The following is a 16,900-nucleotide window of genomic DNA, read 5'->3' on the forward strand; positions in this document are numbered from 1 at the left end:
CTAACATTTAAATTCCTACCAATTCATGTTACGTTAGATAAATGGACCAGTATCTGAGCATTTACCTTTATTTTTGTGCACATCTGCCGATAAGGTTCCACCATCGGGTTTTTTGGAAAGTGACGGTATTTAGGAATCTTTACGATTAATTAATTGTGGCGTTTAATACCACGATTAATTGTCAAAACAAGTAATCGTGACATCCCTGAACATAATGTTGGGCTTTTATTTTGAAAGGAGGGTTAGTATGTCTAGCACTGGAAAAGAGAGTAGCGACACCACCATTGACTCCCGTGGTAAGGGTTTAAGGGTTCAAGGGTTTAAGGGTTTAAGGGTTTTGCGCCCCTAGTGGCAGGATATGGGTATTGCAAAAGCGCCCAGAAAACTCATTCACTCCAATGTATGTGTTGCCCACTTGCTTGTAAATTGATGAAAACGGCCGTGTTTTTGTTTTTAGGTGTCTTGGTCATATCAAATTATACTCATAATTAGTTAAATTACAAAATGTAGATTTAAACATTCATGTAGAAAACTTTTTTTTTTGTTTTTTTTACTAGCCTATGTGTTAATGTTTATCTGTAAAGGGTCCTCAATGATGCTATTAACGTGGGTGATCTAGAAATGTCCTTAAATTATAGAAAATACCGCACTTGCTCATTCACCAACAATGCAGAGTTGTCAGTTCTTTTGCAAAACCCATATTCCTCCACCAGGAGGCGCTGCCATTGGACCAATGCTGTCCTTACTCTCTTTTCCAGTGCTCTAGTCTGTCTGATTTTAGCTGGTGGGAGTGAATTAATTAACATGTGACAGAGCAATAAACTATGAACATGTATGTTAGATTTTTATAAGAAAAGTTGAATCAAATGAATGAACTCATTTATTCTCTCCTTGTCGTCGTCTTCAGGTTTAATCTGGATGAAAATTGTCCAGATTTAGTAATCCCATGTTTTTCCATCCAGGATCACGTAATATATCTTTATCCCAGTTGTTCACAGCTCAGTTGGACTGGATCAGTCTGATCCAGATACAAACTTTTACACATCACCAAATCCAGATAATGAATGCTCTAAATGTGACTGTGTATCAGACTGAAGGCAGCATGAGGTCACTCAGAGTGTATTCATTTGAAAATGGGGTGTAGCCTATGTATTGTTTTCTGTGCTGTTCTAATACTGTAAATAAAAAAAGCAAATACATTGTGAATATTTTTCCGTGTGTTTCAAATTCAAACTTTAAAATTTAATTTAAAGGGACAACGAGGAGTTTTGGAAAGCGAAGTGTTTTCATACTACATTTACAATGACGGACGTCTTGCCAAGAATGTTTTCATTCATCACGAATTAAAGTCAGAGGTTGGAAGACGATCACATACCGTCGTAGTTCCCACCATAAACGGAGATTCGGCGGCGTTATTCTCATGACTCGCCACAAAACCGAAAGTAAAGAAACGCTGGTCGGCTCGCCCAGCATTTCCACCACCACTAATAATAACAAAATAACCATAGAGACAAAACGATATATTGATCTAAAATGGACCATTAACAAGTGTGGGTAACGTAGATTCATCCACATTAACATGAGACGTTTTTTTTTTATAACCAAATAGAAACTCCTCGTTGTCCCTTTAATTACCCAAGTGGGGAAATTGTGGAATGATCAAAAATTAACTTTATTTGCTTTATCACTGTAATGGTTTAAAAATCTGGAGCAAAATACAAATCAATAAATGTTTATAGATAGGCTACATACTACATTATAAATGTTGTTTATTTGACCAGTTTGAATTAAATTTAAATGACATTTGACATGTTCCTCAATCCACCAAACTGCTGGGATCAGAATAATCCAGATGTTTGGGATCAAAGTTTTCCTGATTCAACAAAAAAGTTCTGAACAATGCAAACTGAGGGTTTAATCCGGATTAAAACCAAGACTGGATCACGTGATCTAATCTGATCTCCAGATTCTGGATCATGGATCGGATCAAATCTTGAAAATGAGTTGTTTCAAAACTAAACTAAAACCAGATCCTATCAGATGAAACCTCTGAACATCTGGGCCCAGGTGTTTCTACCTGAGCTTCATTTCCTGGTGAATGAATGAATGAATGAATTTATAGCTATTCTTTATTTAAGTGTCATGCACCAATTAAGGTGCCCAGCCTATCCACCACTTTATTTTCCCATGATCCATTGCGTCACACCACAACGGAAGTCGGTTTTCAACTTCCGTTTCACCAAAGACGGTTTATATTATACCAGGGGTATTCAATTAAAATTCATTGAGGTCCAGTTACTAAACTTTCATCCAAGTGAAAGGTCCGAACCTTATAAAGTCCAAATGGTGTCTTATAGCCTATCCCTATGTCAATTAAATAAAATCAACAAAGTGCATTTTATATCTATCGTCAATTTTCAACACAGGAAACATTTAACATGGTGCACTTGTATAGTAAACAACTAGCTTTTTTTTTTTTTTTTTGCCATGAATAAAAGTAGCCCCCAGGCAAATTAATTTAAGGCCTGTTATTTCAATTAAAGAGAACAAGAGAGAATAAATAAGGGGGTTTCCCTGTTTGTTTTTTGTTTGCTTGTTATGTGCTTTTTTTTTTTTTTTTTTTTTCGGCCAAGGTGTCAAAAGCATCTTGATAGCTGCACTGTCATTGTCCCCCTCCATTAAATACGGCGTCGCTCTCGGTTGTGAGCGCACATGACAGTTTGTGCGCACAAGAGACCCATCTGAACGCCCCCCACGCACACGCACACACACACACACATGCTCAAACCAAGGCGGCGGGCCAAGATCCGCCCGGCGGCTTGCGTTTGCCTTCAGCATCAACCTTTTTTTTTTTTTTTAATTTTGCAGCAAGACATGCTGTCATCAGTCCCTCTCCTTTCTCTTTCTCTCTCTCTTCTCTCGGAGGCGCAGGGTAAACAAACGATCTGATTGGCTCAATTGAGTGAAGCTGTCGGATTGACCTATAGCTGAGCCCGCTGTCCCTTCGAAAAAAAATGCTCTAGGAAAATTATATTCTTGTTAATTAATTAGAGATTGGTCTCGGGTCCGGATCGAACCATCACTCGGTCCGGGTCCGGACCGAGGTCCGCCATTTGGTGATGCCTGTATTATACCTTTGGTAGCATTCTAGTGAGCGGCTAACTGGTAGCGTTAGCCAACGGTGTAGGCACCAAATGTGGGGGCTCTGGGCTGCCAAAACCGTTTTGACTAAATCTGATGTTTGTTAAGTCTAGAAAACGAATTATTGAACAAACATTACTATTTCTGTATGCACGTTTGTGTAATTAGTCATGGTTGTCGTAGTTGTTAGCTTTGCTGCTGCCGACAGCTAAGTTAACAGCAGCAGCAAACTAACAGCAGGACGTCAGCTGTTAAAACCCTCCCGTTGTGGGACACGACATGAAACTACTCCAGTTAGCTCAGTCATGTTGGAACTCAGATATCCGCTGGAAAAATTTTTTTTTTCATGGGCTGTTTATTGAGTTACTTAAGACACTGCTAACGGCTAACAGCTAACGGTTAGCCCAGTTCATCTTTCCGGTGGAATCGAGTGGATAACTGGTGGATAAGGGCTTAGCTACAAGACACATTTCATATTTAGACAACAAGCAAAATCATCAGAGCACAGACAAAACAAAAACAAAAACCACATGGAATTCACTGGTTTTTAGAATCACATCTCCAACCACATGACACTGGTTTTGGCCAAACGTCACTTTATTATTATTATTATGTTCAGACAGGACGAGGAGGATGAGGAGGACGAGGCTGCGGGCGTCTTCATCGTGTCCTCAGGTGGCCTTCACCTTCCTCATGTAGTTGTCGTTGAGGCTCTTCAGGTGTTTGGTTCTGTTCTCCAGACGGACGAGCCACTCCCCCCTCAGCCTGGAGACACACAGAGCGGACCAATCAGAGCAGAGAGAGAGACATCTGTCCACATCTGTCCACACCTGTCCACATCGGTCCACATCTGTCACCTGTTCACACCTGTCTACATCTGTCTACACCTGTTCACATCTGTCCACATCTGTCACCTGTTCACATCTGTCACCTGTTCACACCTGTCTACATCTGTCTACACCTGTCTACATCTGTCCACATCTGTCACTTGTCTACATCTGTCCACATCTGTCCACACCTGTCTACATCTGTCCACACCTGTCCACATCTGTCTACACCTGTTCACATCTGTCCACATCTGTCCACACCTGTCCACATCTGTCCACACCTGTCTACATCTGTCCACACCTGTCCACATCTGTCTACACCTGTCCACATCTGTCCACATCTGTCCACACCTGTCCACACCTGTCCACACCAATCACCTGTCCACAACTGTCCACACCTATTACCTGTCCTCATCTGTCCACACCTATTACCTGTCCTCATCTGTCCACACCTATCACCTGTCCACATCTGTCTTGACTCCCGGAGACTCTGATTGGCTGTTGCTGTGGAGACTCCTGTCTGTCCTGATACAAAGTATGTCAGTGTGTGCGTGCATGTGTGTATGTGTGCATGTGTGTATGTGTGTGTGTGTGTGTGTGTGTGTGTGTGTGTGTGTGTGTGTGTGTGTGTGTGTGTGTGTGTGTGTGTGTGTGCGTGTGTGTGTGTGTGGTGATGTAATGTAATATTCGGTGTTTAACGTGCGGCGGCGTTGCTGGCGAACTCAGCAGCAGATCTGGTGTCGTGGAGACAGCTGATGTGTTATCACCATCACATCAGCGTTTCCTTTATTTCACCATCAATCAAACGTGTGTGTGTGTGTGTGTGTGTGTGTGTGTGTGTGTGTGTGTGTGTGTGTGTGTGTGTGTGTGTGTGTGTGTGTGTGTGCGTGTGCCTGTGTGTAACCTAACTCTCTCTCTCAGCTGTCCTCACTGTCTCTTCACCACCTTCCTGTCGAGGTTTCTGGATTATTCCATTTGTTCTTTCAGCTGCTGATAATCCCTCTGACCTCAGGACAGACACACACACAGTTGGACAGGTAGACGGACAGACAGGTGTGCACGTCTTATTTTGACAAGGCTGTTGTGTGTGTCAGTGTGTGTGTGTGCGTCGACACACACTGACAACAGGAAAATCTTCTTCTCATTCGTCTTTTTAAAGGGACAACAAGGAGTTTTGGAAAAGCGAAGTGTTTCCACACTACATTTATGAGCCTCCGCACCGTGAAATTCTTTGACCAGCGCAAGACAGACTCATGTTTTCATTCATCAAGAATTAAAGTCAGAGGTTGGAAGACGATCACATACCGTCGTAGTTCCCATCATAAACGGAGATTCAGCGGCGTTATTCTCATGACTCGCCACGAAACCGAAAGTAAAGAAACGCTGGTCGGCTCGCCCAGCATTTCCACCACCACTAATAATAACAAAATAACCATAGAGACAAAACCATAGATTTATCTAAAATGGAGCCATTAACAAATGGTAACGTAGATTCATCCACATTAATATGATACTTTTTTTATAACCAAATAGAAACTCCTTGTTGTCCCTTTAAGTGAAACAGCAGAACAGCATCAACATCTGGCAAAGACGGAGACGCCTGACCACATCTGTTTTTTTCAGTTCATGATTCAGACATTTAAATGTGGAAACTGTCAACAGCTGGATTCAACACATACAGATGTTTGTGTGTCTGAACCAAACTCAACCAGTTTAAAGGAAGAGAAATAGGATGGACTGTCGATCGTATGTAAATGTAAAATGATCTCATGTCGTTTGATTCAGTTTCACTTCTTCATGTTGATAGAAGAGGTCACGGAGTGAATATTTAGGGTTGAATATCTTCTAATTTCAGCCTGTGTGTGTGTGTGTGTGTATATGTCTGTGTGTGTGTGTGTGTGTATGTGTGTGTGTGTGTGTGTATGTGTGTGTTAGCCTCCGTCACTCAACACTTTGTGATTATCACCTCGACTCTGTGCAGCATGTTGTTCCAGGTCGCACATAACGTTCACAATTAGCGCAGACTAGAGCTGTGGTTGGAGGCGTCGGGGGCGGGGGGGTTGGTGGGGGGGTGGGGGGGTCTCTAGTAATAGATAGCCGGGGGATTAGGAGATACATGGTATTGATAGGTGGGGGATTAGGGGTACAGGGTAATGGAGAGTGGGGGGATTAGGTGTGATGGGCTGAGGAGGTGGTGCGAGGTTAAGGCAGCAGACCGAGGTGAGGAGGGATCGGGCTAATGTCTGGTGGTGGAAGACGTGAGGGTTCAATGGGACAATCCCATAATAATATGTGACAGGAAGGAGCTCATCACACAGCGACAGCTCACGGACGTTATAACTCTGGGATTCACATGAACCAGGATGATGGAACTGCTCCTATAGACATTAAGGTCCAGACCGACCCATTTTCCTGTAAGGGCCACAGAAGAGGATGAGCGAGTGGTTAAGGTGATGGACTGCTAATCTATTGTGCTCTGCACGCGTGTGTTCGAATCCCATCCTCGTCATCAAAGTGTATCGTTTAGCTGGCCGTGTTACTTCCACAACAAGATTTTGCTGTGACATCTGGCAGCTGATATCACACCTGGAGAGGCCAAGAGCACAATGAGCCAGAGGGGAATTAGCTCAAATGGGAGAGCGCTCGCTTAGCATGCGAGAGGTAGCGGGATCGATGCCCGCATTCTCCAAGAGACTTCTTACACGTGGGTTCGAATCCCATCCTTGTTGTCAACATGTAACATTTAGCTGGCCATTTTAACTCCAGAACAAGATGGAGAACAAGGTGATGGACTGCTAATCCATTGTACTCTGCACGTGTGGGTTCGAATCCCATCTTTGTCGTCAACATGTAGCAGAGACACGATTCCTCCTGTATGTTCCTGCACCTCCTCAAACACTCCTGGGCTTAACACCTGGACGAGTATCTTCCTGTCAACAGTGCTGTCAGAGGGCGAGGTGGCCGAGTGGTTAAGGCGATGGACTGCTAATCCATTGTGCTCTGCACGCGTGGGTTCGAATCCCATCCTCGTCGTCAATGTGTATCGTTTAGCTGGCCATGTTACCTAAAGAACAATATTTAACTATGACATCTGGCAGCTGATATCAAATGTAGATGTTGTGCTCTGCATGCGTGGGTTCGAATCCCATCCTCGTCATCAAAGTGTATCGTTTAGCTGGCCATGTTACTTCCACAACAAGATTTAGCTGTGACATCTGGCAGCTGATATCACACCTGGAGAGGCCAAGAGCACAATGAGCCAGAGGGGAATTAGCTCAAATGGGAGAGCGCTCGCTTAGCATGCGAGAGGTAGCGGGATCGATGCCCGCATTCTCCAAGAGATCTCTTATTCTTCAATGTGATGGTTGTCTGGTTCCAGATCTTGTTGTATCAGAGACACAATTCCTCTGGAATTGATGAGATCAGTCAAAAAACTTCTGGTCTGATGCCAAAGAGAAGATGGAGTCAGGTACTGGTCAACACCTGGGAAGTATAGGTCTGATTGAGGGAAATGGCACTCATGAACTGCTCTTAATGGAGGGTTCTTCCTCCACCCCCACCTCCTCACTGTTCCAGATGTTTCCAGATGTTCCAGGTGTCAAATGTAGATGTATGTAGATATTGTGCTCTGCATGCGTGGGTTCGAATCCCATCCTCGTCGTCAACGTGTATCGTTTAGCTGGTCATGTTACCTAAAGAACAATATTTAGCTGTGACATCTGGCAGCTGATATCACACCTGGAGAGGCCAAGAGCACAATGATCCAGAGGGGAATTAGCTCAAATGGGAGAGCGCTCGCTTAGCATGCGAGAGGTAGCGGGATCGATGCCCGCATTCTCCAAGAGACTTCTTACACGTGGGTTCGAATCCCATCCTTGTTGTCAACATGTAACATTTAGCTGGCCATTTTAACTCCAGAACAAGATGGAGAACAAGGTGATGGACTGCTAATCCATTGTACTCTGCACGTGTGGGTTCGAATCCCATCTTTGTCGTCAACATGTAGCAGAGACACGATTCCCCCTGTATGTTCCTGCACCTCCTCAAATACTCCTGGGCTTAACACCTGGACGAGTATCTTCCTGTCAACAGAGCATTCAGAGGACGAGGTGGCCGAGTGGTTAAGGCGATGGACTGCTAATCCATTGTGCTCTGCACGCGTGGGTTCGAATCCCATCCTCGTCGTCAATGTGTATCGTTTAGCTGGCCATGTTACCTAAAGAACAATATTTAACTATGACATCTGGCAGCTGATATCAAATGTAGATGTATGTAGATGTTGTGCGAATCCCATCCTCGTCGTCAACGTGTATCGTTTAGAAGGTCATGTTACCTAAAGAACAATATTTAGCTGTGACATCTGGCAGCTGATATCACACCTGGAGAGGCCAAGAGCACAATGATCCAGAGGGGAATTAGCTCAAATGGGAGAGCGCTCGCTTAGCATGCGAGAGGTAGCGGGATCGATGCCCGCATTCTCCAAGAGACTTCTTACACGTGGGTTCGAATCCCATCCTTGTTGTCAACATGTAACATTTAGCTGGCCATTTTAACTCCAGAACAAGATGGAGAACAAGGTGATGGACTGCTAATCCATTGTACTCTGCACGTGTGGGTTCGAATCCCATCTTTGTCGTCAACATGTAGCAGAGACACGATCCCTCCTGTATGTTCCTGCACCTCCTCAAATACTCCTGGGCTTAACACCTGGACGAGTATCTTCCTGTCAACAGTGCTGTCAGAGGACGAGGTGGCCGAGTGGTTAAGGCGATGGACTGCTAATCCATTGTGCTCTGCACGCGTGGGTTCGAATCCCATCCTCGTCGTCAATGTGTATCGTTTAGCTGGCCATGTTACCTAAAGAACAATATTTAACTATGACATCTGGCAGCTGATATCAAATGTAGATGTTGTGCTCTGCATGCGTGGGTTCGAATCCCATCCTCGTCATCAAAGTGTATCGTTTAGCTGGCCATGTTACTTCCACAACAAGATTTAGCTGTGACATCTGGCAGCTGATATCACACCTGGAGAGGCCAAGAGCACAATGAGCCAGAGGGGAATTAGCTCAAATGGGAGAGCGCTCGCTTAGCATGCGAGAGGTAGTGGGATCGATGCCCGCATTCTCCAAGAGATCTCTTATTCTTCAATGTGATGGTTGTCTGGTTCCAGATCTTGTTGTATCAGAGACACAATTCCTCTGGAATTGATGAGATCAGTCAAAAAACTTCTGGTCTGATGCCAAAGAGAAGATGGAGTCAGGTACTGGTCAACACCTGGGAAGTATAGGTCTGATTGAGGGAAATGGCACTCATGAACTGCTCTTAATGGAGGGTTCTTCCTCCACCCCCACCTCCTCACTGTTCCAGATGTTTCCAGATGTTCCAGGTGTCAAATGTAGATGTATGTAGATATTGTGCTCTGCATGCGTGGGTTCGAATCCCATCCTCGTCGTCAACGTGTATCGTTTAGCTGGTCATGTTACCTAAAGAACAATATTTAGCTGTGACATCTGGCAGCTGATATCACACCTGGAGAGGCCAAGAGCACAATGATCCAGAGGGGAATTAGCTCAAATGGGAGAGCGCTCGCTTAGCATGCGAGAGGTAGCGGGATCGATGCCCGCATTCTCCAAGAGACTTCTTACACGTGGGTTCGAATCCCATCCTTGTTGTCAACATGTAACATTTAGCTGGCCATTTTAACTCCAGAACAAGATGGAGAACAAGGTGATGGACTGCTAATCCATTGTACTCTGCACGTGTGGGTTCGAATCCCATCTTTGTCGTCAACATGTAGCAGAGACACGATTCCCCCTGTATGTTCCTGCACCTCCTCAAATACTCCTGGGCTTAACACCTGGACGAGTATCTTCCTGTCAACAGTGCTGTCAGAGGACGAGGTGGCCGAGTGGTTAAGGCGATGGACTGCTAATCCATTGTGCTCTGCACGCGTGGGTTCGAATCCCATCCTCGTCGTCAATGTGTATCGTTTAGCTGGCCATGTTACCTAAAGAACAATATTTAACTATGACATCTGGCAGCTGATATCAAATGTAGATGTATGTAGATGTTGTGCGAATCCCATCCTCGTCGTCAACGTGTATCGTTTAGCTGGTCATGTTACCTAAAGAACAATATTTAGCTGTGACATCTGGCAGCTGATATCACACCTGGAGAGGCCAAGAGCACAATGATCCAGAGGGGAATTAGCTCAAATGGGAGAGCGCTCGCTTAGCATGCGAGAGGTAGCGGGATCGATGCCCGCATTCTCCAAGAGACTTCTTACACGTGGGTTCGAATCCCATCCTTGTTGTCAACATGTAACATTTAGCTGGCCATTTTAACTCCAGAACAAGATGGAGAACAAGGTGATGGACTGCTAATCCATTGTACTCTGCACGTGTGGGTTCGAATCCCATCTTTGTCGTCAACATGTAGCAGAGACACGAGTCCTCCTGTATGTTCCTGCACCTCCTCAAATACTCCTGGGCTTAACACCTGGACGAGTATCTTCCTGTCAACAGCGCTTTCAGAGGACGAGGTGGCCGAGTGGTTAAGGCGATGGACTGCTAATCCATTGTGCTCTGCACGCGTGGGTTCGAATCCCATCCTCGTCGTCAACGTGTATCGTTAAGCTGGCCATGTTACCTAAAGAACAATATTTAACTATGACATCTGGCAGCTGATATCAAATGTAGATGTTGTGCTCTGCATGCGTGGGTTCGAATCCCATCCTCGTCATCAAAGTGTATCGTTTAGCTGGCCATGTTACTTCCACAACAAGATTTAGCTGTGACATCTGGCAGCTGATATCACACCTGGAGAGGCCAAGAGCACAATGAGCCAGAGGGGAATTAGCTCAAATGGGAGAGCGCTCGCTTAGCATGCGAGAGGTAGCGGGATCGATGCCCGCATTCTCCAAGAGATCTCTTATTCTTCAATGTGATGGTTGTCTGGTTCCAGATCTTGTTGTATCAGAGACACAATTCCTCTGGAATTGATGAGATCAGTCAAAAAACTTCTGGTCTGATGCCAAAGAGAAGATGGAGTCAGGTACTGGTCAACACCTGGGAAGTATAGGTCTGATTGAGGGAAATGGCACTCATGAACTGCTCTTAATGGAGGGTTCTTCCTCCACCCCCCTCCTCACTGTTCCAGATGTTTCCAGATGTTCCAGGTGTCAAATGTAGATGTATGTAGATATTGTGCTCTGCATGCGTGGGTTCGAATCCCATCCTCGTCGTCAACGTGTATCGTTTAGCTGGTCATGTTACCTAAAGAACAATATTTAGCTGTGACATCTGGCAGCTGATATCACACCTGGAGAGGCCAAGAGCACAATGATCCAGAGGGGAATTAGCTCAAATGGGAGAGCGCTCGCTTAGCATGCGAGAGGTAGCGGGATCGATGCCCGCATTCTCCAAGAGACTTCTTACACGTGGGTTCGAATCCCATCCTTGTTGTCAACATGTAACATTTAGCTGGCCATTTTAACTCCAGAACAAGATGGAGAACAAGGTGATGGACTGCTAATCCATTGTACTCTGCACGTGTGGGTTCGAATCCCATCTTTGTCGTCAACATGTAGCAGAGACACGATTCCTCCTGTATGTTCCTGCACCTCCTCAAATACTCCTGGGCTTAACACCTGGACGAGTATCTTCCTGTCAACAGCGCTTTCAGAGGACGAGGTGGCCGAGTGGTTAAGGCGATGGACTGCTAATCCATTGTGCTCTGCACGCGTGGGTTCGAATCCCATCCTCGTCGTCAACGTGTATCGTTAAGCTGGCCATGTTACCTAAAGAACAATATTTAACTATGACATCTGGCAGCTGATATCAAATGTAGATGTTGTGCTCTGCATGCGTGGGTTCGAATCCCATCCTCGTCATCAAAGTGTATCGTTTAGCTGGCCATGTTACTTCCACAACAAGATTTAGCTGTGACATCTGGCAGCTGATATCACACCTGGAGAGGCCAAGAGCACAATGAGCCAGAGGGGAATTAGCTCAAATGGGAGAGCGCTCGCTTAGCATGCGAGAGGTAGCGGGATCGATGCCCGCATTCTCCAAGAGATCTCTTATTCTTCAATGTGATGGTTGTCTGGTTCCAGATCTTGTTGTATCAGAGACACAATTCCTCTGGAATTGATGAGATCAGTCAAAAAACTTCTGGTCTGATGCCAAAGAGAAGATGGAGTCAGGTACTGGTCAACACCTGGGAGTATAGGTCTGATTGAGGGAAATGGCACTCATGAACTGCTCTTAATGGAGGGTTCTTCCCCCCCCCCCCCCTCCTCACTGTTCCAGATGTTTCCAGATGTTCCAGGTGTCAAATGTAGATGTATGTAGATATTGTGCTCTGCATGCGTGGGTTCGAATCCCATCCTCGTCGTCAACGTGTATCGTTTAGCTGGTCATGTTACCTAAAGAACAATATTTAGCTGTGACATCTGGCAGCTGATATCACACCTGGAGAGGCCAAGAGCACAATGATCCAGAGGGGAATTAGCTCAAATGGGAGAGCGCTCGCTTAGCATGCGAGAGGTAGCGGGATCGATGCCCGCATTCTCCAAGAGACTTCTTACACGTGGGTTCGAATCCCATCCTTGTTGTCAACATGTAACATTTAGCTGGCCATTTTAACTCCAGAACAAGATGGAGAACAAGGTGATGGACTGCTAATCCATTGTACTCTGCACGTGTGGGTTCGAATCCCATCTTTGTCGTCAACATGTAGCAGAGACACGATTCCTCCTGTATGTTCCTGCACCTCCTCAAATACTCCTGGGCTTAACACCTGGACGAGTATCTTCCTGTCAACAGCGCTTTCAGAGGACGAGGTGGCCGAGTGGTTAAGGCGATGGACTGCTAATCCATTGTGCTCTGCACGCGTGGGTTCGAATCCCATCCTCGTCGTCAACGTGTATCGTTAAGCTGGCCATGTTACCTAAAGAACAATATTTAACTATGACATCTGGCAGCTGATATCAAATGTAGATGTTGTGCTCTGCATGCGTGGGTTCGAATCCCATCCTCGTCATCAAAGTGTATCGTTTAGCTGGCCATGTTACTTCCACAACAAGATTTAGCTGTGACATCTGGCAGCTGATATCACACCTGGAGAGGCCAAGAGCACAATGAGCCAGAGGGGAATTAGCTCAAATGGGAGAGCGCTCGCTTAGCATGCGAGAGGTAGCGGGATCGATGCCCGCATTCTCCAAGAGATCTCTTATTCTTCAATGTGATGGTTGTCTGGTTCCAGATCTTGTTGTATCAGAGACACAATTCCTCTGGAATTGATGAGATCAGTCAAAAAACTTCTGGTCTGATGCCAAAGAGAAGATGGAGTCAGGTACTGGTCAACACCTGGGAAGTATAGGTCTGATTGAGGGAAATGGCACTCATGAACTGCTCTTAATGGAGGGTTCTCCCCCCCCCCCCCCCTCCTCACTGTTCCAGATGTTTCCAGATGTTCCAGGTGTCAAATGTAGATGTATGTAGATATTGTGCTCTGCATGCGTGGGTTCGAATCCCATCCTCGTCGTCAACGTGTATCGTTTAGCTGGTCATGTTACCTAAAGAACAATATTTAGCTGTGACATCTGGCAGCTGATATCACACCTGGAGAGGCCAAGAGCACAATGATCCAGAGGGGAATTAGCTCAAATGGGAGAGCGCTCGCTTAGCATGCGAGAGGTAGCGGGATCGATGCCCGCATTCTCCAAGAGACTTCTTACACGTGGGTTCGAATCCCATCCTTGTTGTCAACATGTAACATTTAGCTGGCCATTTTAACTCCAGAACAAGATGGAGAACAAGGTGATGGACTGCTAATCCATTGTACTCTGCACGTGTGGGTTCGAATCCCATCTTTGTCGTCAACATGTAGCAGAGACACGATCCCTCCTGTATGTTCCTGCACCTCCTCAAATACTCCTGGGCTTAACACCTGGACGAGTATCTTCCTGTCAACAGCGCTTTCAGAGGACGAGGTGGCCGAGTGGTTAAGGCGATGGACTGCTAATCCATTGTGCTCTGCACGCGTGGGTTCGAATCCCATCCTCGTCGTCAACGTGTATCGTTAAGCTGGCCATGTTACCTAAAGAACAATATTTAACTATGACATCTGGCAGCTGATATCAAATGTAGATGTTGTGCTCTGCATGCGTGGGTTCGAATCCCATCCTCGTCATCAAAGTGTATCGTTTAGCTGGCCATGTTACTTCCACAACAAGATTTAGCTGTGACATCTGGCAGCTGATATCACACCTGGAGAGGCCAAGAGCACAATGAGCCAGAGGGGAATTAGCTCAAATGGGAGAGCGCTCGCTTAGCATGCGAGAGGTAGCGGGATCGATGCCCGCATTCTCCAAGAGATCTCTTATTCTTCAATGTGATGGTTGTCTGGTTCCAGATCTTGTTGTATCAGAGACACAATTCCTCTGGAATTGATGAGATCAGTCAAAAAACTTCTGGTCTGATGCCAAAGAGAAGATGGAGTCAGGTACTGGTCAACACCTGGGAAGTATAGGTCTGATTGAGGGAAATGGCACTCATGAACTGCTCTTAATGGAGGGTTCTCCCCCCCCCCCCCTCCTCACTGTTCCAGATGTTTCCAGATGTTCCAGGTGTCAAATGTAGATGTATGTAGATATTGTGCTCTGCATGCGTGGGTTCGAATCCCATCCTCGTCGTCAACGTGTATCGTTTAGCTGGTCATGTTACCTAAAGAACAATATTTAGCTGTGACATCTGGCAGCTGATATCACACCTGGAGAGGCCAAGAGCACAATGATCCAGAGGGGAATTAGCTCAAATGGGAGAGCGCTCGCTTAGCATGCGAGAGGTAGCGGGATCGATGCCCGCATTCTCCAAGAGACTTCTTACACGTGGGTTCGAATCCCATCCTTGTTGTCAACATGTAACATTTAGCTGGCCATTTTAACTCCAGAACAAGATGGAGAACAAGGTGATGGACTGCTAATCCATTGTACTCTGCACGTGTGGGTTCGAATCCCATCTTTGTCGTCAACATGTAGCAGAGACACGATTCCTCCTGTATGTTCCTGCACCTCCTCAAATACTCTTGGGCTTAACACCTGGACGAGTATCTTCCTGTCAACAGAGCATTCAGAGGACGAGGTGGCCGAGTGGTTAAGGCGATGGACTGCTAATCCATTGTGCTCTGCACGCGTGGGTTCGAATCCCATCCTCGTCGTCAATGTGTATCGTTTAGCTGGCCATGTTACCTAAAGAACAATATTTAACTATGACATCTGGCAGCTGATATCAAATGTAGATGTATGTAGATGTTGTGCGAATCCCATCCTCGTCGTCAACGTGTATCGTTTAGCTGGTCATGTTACCTAAAGAACAATATTTAGCTGTGACATCTGGCAGCTGATATCACACCTGGAGAGGCCAAGAGCACAATGATCCAGAGGGGAATTAGCTCAAATGGGAGAGCGCTCGCTTAGCATGCGAGAGGTAGCGGGATCGATGCCCGCATTCTCCAAGAGACTTCTTACACGTGGGTTCGAATCCCATCCTTGTTGTCAACATGTAACATTTAGCTGGCCATTTTAACTCCAGAACAAGATGGAGAACAAGGTGATGGACTGCTAATCCATTGTACTCTGCACGTGTGGGTTCGAATCCCATCTTTGTCGTCAACATGTAGCAGAGACACGATCCCTCCTGTATGTTCCTGCACCTCCTCAAATACTCCTGGGCTTAACACCTGGACGAGTATCTTCCTGTCAACAGCGCTTTCAGAGGACGAGGTGGCCGAGTGGTTAAGGCGATGGACTGCTAATCCATTGTGCTCTGCACGCGTGGGTTCGAATCCCATCCTCGTCGTCAACGTGTATCGTTAAGCTGGCCATGTTACCTAAAGAACAATATTTAACTATGACATCTGGCAGCTGATATCAAATGTAGATGTTGTGCTCTGCATGCGTGGGTTCGAATCCCATCCTCGTCATCAAAGTGTATCGTTTAGCTGGCCATGTTACTTCCACAACAAGATTTAGCTGTGACATCTGGCAGCTGATATCACACCTGGAGAGGCCAAGAGCACAATGAGCCAGAGGGGAATTAGCTCAAATGGGAGAGCGCTCGCTTAGCATGCGAGAGGTAGCGGGATCGATGCCCGCATTCTCCAAGAGATCTCTTATTCTTCAATGTGATGGTTGTCTGGTTCCAGATCTTGTTGTATCAGAGACACAATTCCTCTGGAATTGATGAGATCAGTCAAAAAACTTCTGGTCTGATGCCAAAGAGAAGATGGAGTCAGGTACTGGTCAACACCTGGGAAGTATAGGTCTGATTGAGGGAAATGGCACTCATGAACTGCTCTTAATGGAGGGTTCTTCCCCCCCCCCCCCCCCTCCTCACTGTTCCAGATGTTTCCAGATGTTCCAGGTGTCAAATGTAGATGTATGTAGATATTGTGCTCTGCATGCGTGGGTTCGAATCCCATCCTCGTCGTCAACGTGTATCGTTTAGCTGGTCATGTTACCTAAAGAACAATATTTAGCTGTGACATCTGGCAGCTGATATCACACCTGGAGAGGCCAAGAGCACAATGATCCAGAGGGGAATTAGCTCAAATGGGAGAGCGCTCGCTTAGCATGCGAGAGGTAGCGGGATCGATGCCCGCATTCTCCAAGAGACTTCTTACACGTGGGTTCGAATCCCATCCTTGTTGTCAACATGTAACATTTAGCTGGCCATTTTAACTCCAGAACAAGATGGAGAACAAGGTGATGGACTGCTAATCCATTGTACTCTGCACGTGTGGGTTCGAATCCCATCTTTGTCGTCAACATGTAGCAGAGACACGATTCCTCCTGTATGTTCCTGCACCTCCTCAAATACTCCTGGGCTTAACACCTGGACGAGTATCTTCCTGTCAACAGCGCTTTCA

At 45.9% G+C, this 16,900-nt stretch overlaps 1 protein-coding gene and 10 non-coding genes across 11 annotated transcripts in view; 10 read left to right on the plus strand and 1 right to left on the minus strand.

The window, feature by feature from the left end:
* Positions 1-3,812: 3,812 nt before the first annotated feature.
* The window catches only part of LOC146980695 (protein FAM240B-like), a 42,765-nt gene continuing 29,677 nt past the window's right edge, over positions 3,813-16,900 (minus strand). Inside the window, exon 3 of the mRNA XM_085787924.1 lies at positions 3,813-3,906. Coding sequence (XP_085644050.1) covers positions 3,813-3,906 — 94 coding nt within the window. The remainder of the gene's footprint in view (positions 3,907-16,900) is intronic.
* Positions 6,920-7,001, plus strand: trnas-gcu (transfer RNA serine (anticodon GCU)). Its single transcript has one exon. It is a non-coding gene; the product is annotated as a tRNA-Ser (tRNA).
* On the plus strand, positions 8,072-8,153 carry trnas-gcu (transfer RNA serine (anticodon GCU)). Its single transcript has one exon. It is a non-coding gene; the product is annotated as a tRNA-Ser (tRNA).
* On the plus strand, positions 8,713-8,794 carry trnas-gcu (transfer RNA serine (anticodon GCU)). The gene has a single exon. It is a non-coding gene; the product is annotated as a tRNA-Ser (tRNA).
* trnas-gcu (transfer RNA serine (anticodon GCU)) lies at positions 9,865-9,946 on the plus strand. The gene has a single exon. It is a non-coding gene; the product is annotated as a tRNA-Ser (tRNA).
* On the plus strand, positions 10,506-10,587 carry trnas-gcu (transfer RNA serine (anticodon GCU)). The gene has a single exon. It is a non-coding gene; the product is annotated as a tRNA-Ser (tRNA).
* trnas-gcu (transfer RNA serine (anticodon GCU)) lies at positions 11,656-11,737 on the plus strand. Its single transcript has one exon. It is a non-coding gene; the product is annotated as a tRNA-Ser (tRNA).
* trnas-gcu (transfer RNA serine (anticodon GCU)) lies at positions 12,807-12,888 on the plus strand. The gene has a single exon. It is a non-coding gene; the product is annotated as a tRNA-Ser (tRNA).
* trnas-gcu (transfer RNA serine (anticodon GCU)) lies at positions 13,959-14,040 on the plus strand. Its single transcript has one exon. It is a non-coding gene; the product is annotated as a tRNA-Ser (tRNA).
* On the plus strand, positions 15,109-15,190 carry trnas-gcu (transfer RNA serine (anticodon GCU)). Its single transcript has one exon. It is a non-coding gene; the product is annotated as a tRNA-Ser (tRNA).
* On the plus strand, positions 15,750-15,831 carry trnas-gcu (transfer RNA serine (anticodon GCU)). Its single transcript has one exon. It is a non-coding gene; the product is annotated as a tRNA-Ser (tRNA).

This window comes from Trachurus japonicus, chromosome 9 (genome assembly GCF_045865225.1).
Source record: "Trachurus japonicus isolate A0001 chromosome 9, Traja_1.0".
NCBI classification, from domain to species: domain Eukaryota; kingdom Metazoa; phylum Chordata; class Actinopteri; order Carangiformes; family Carangidae; genus Trachurus; species Trachurus japonicus.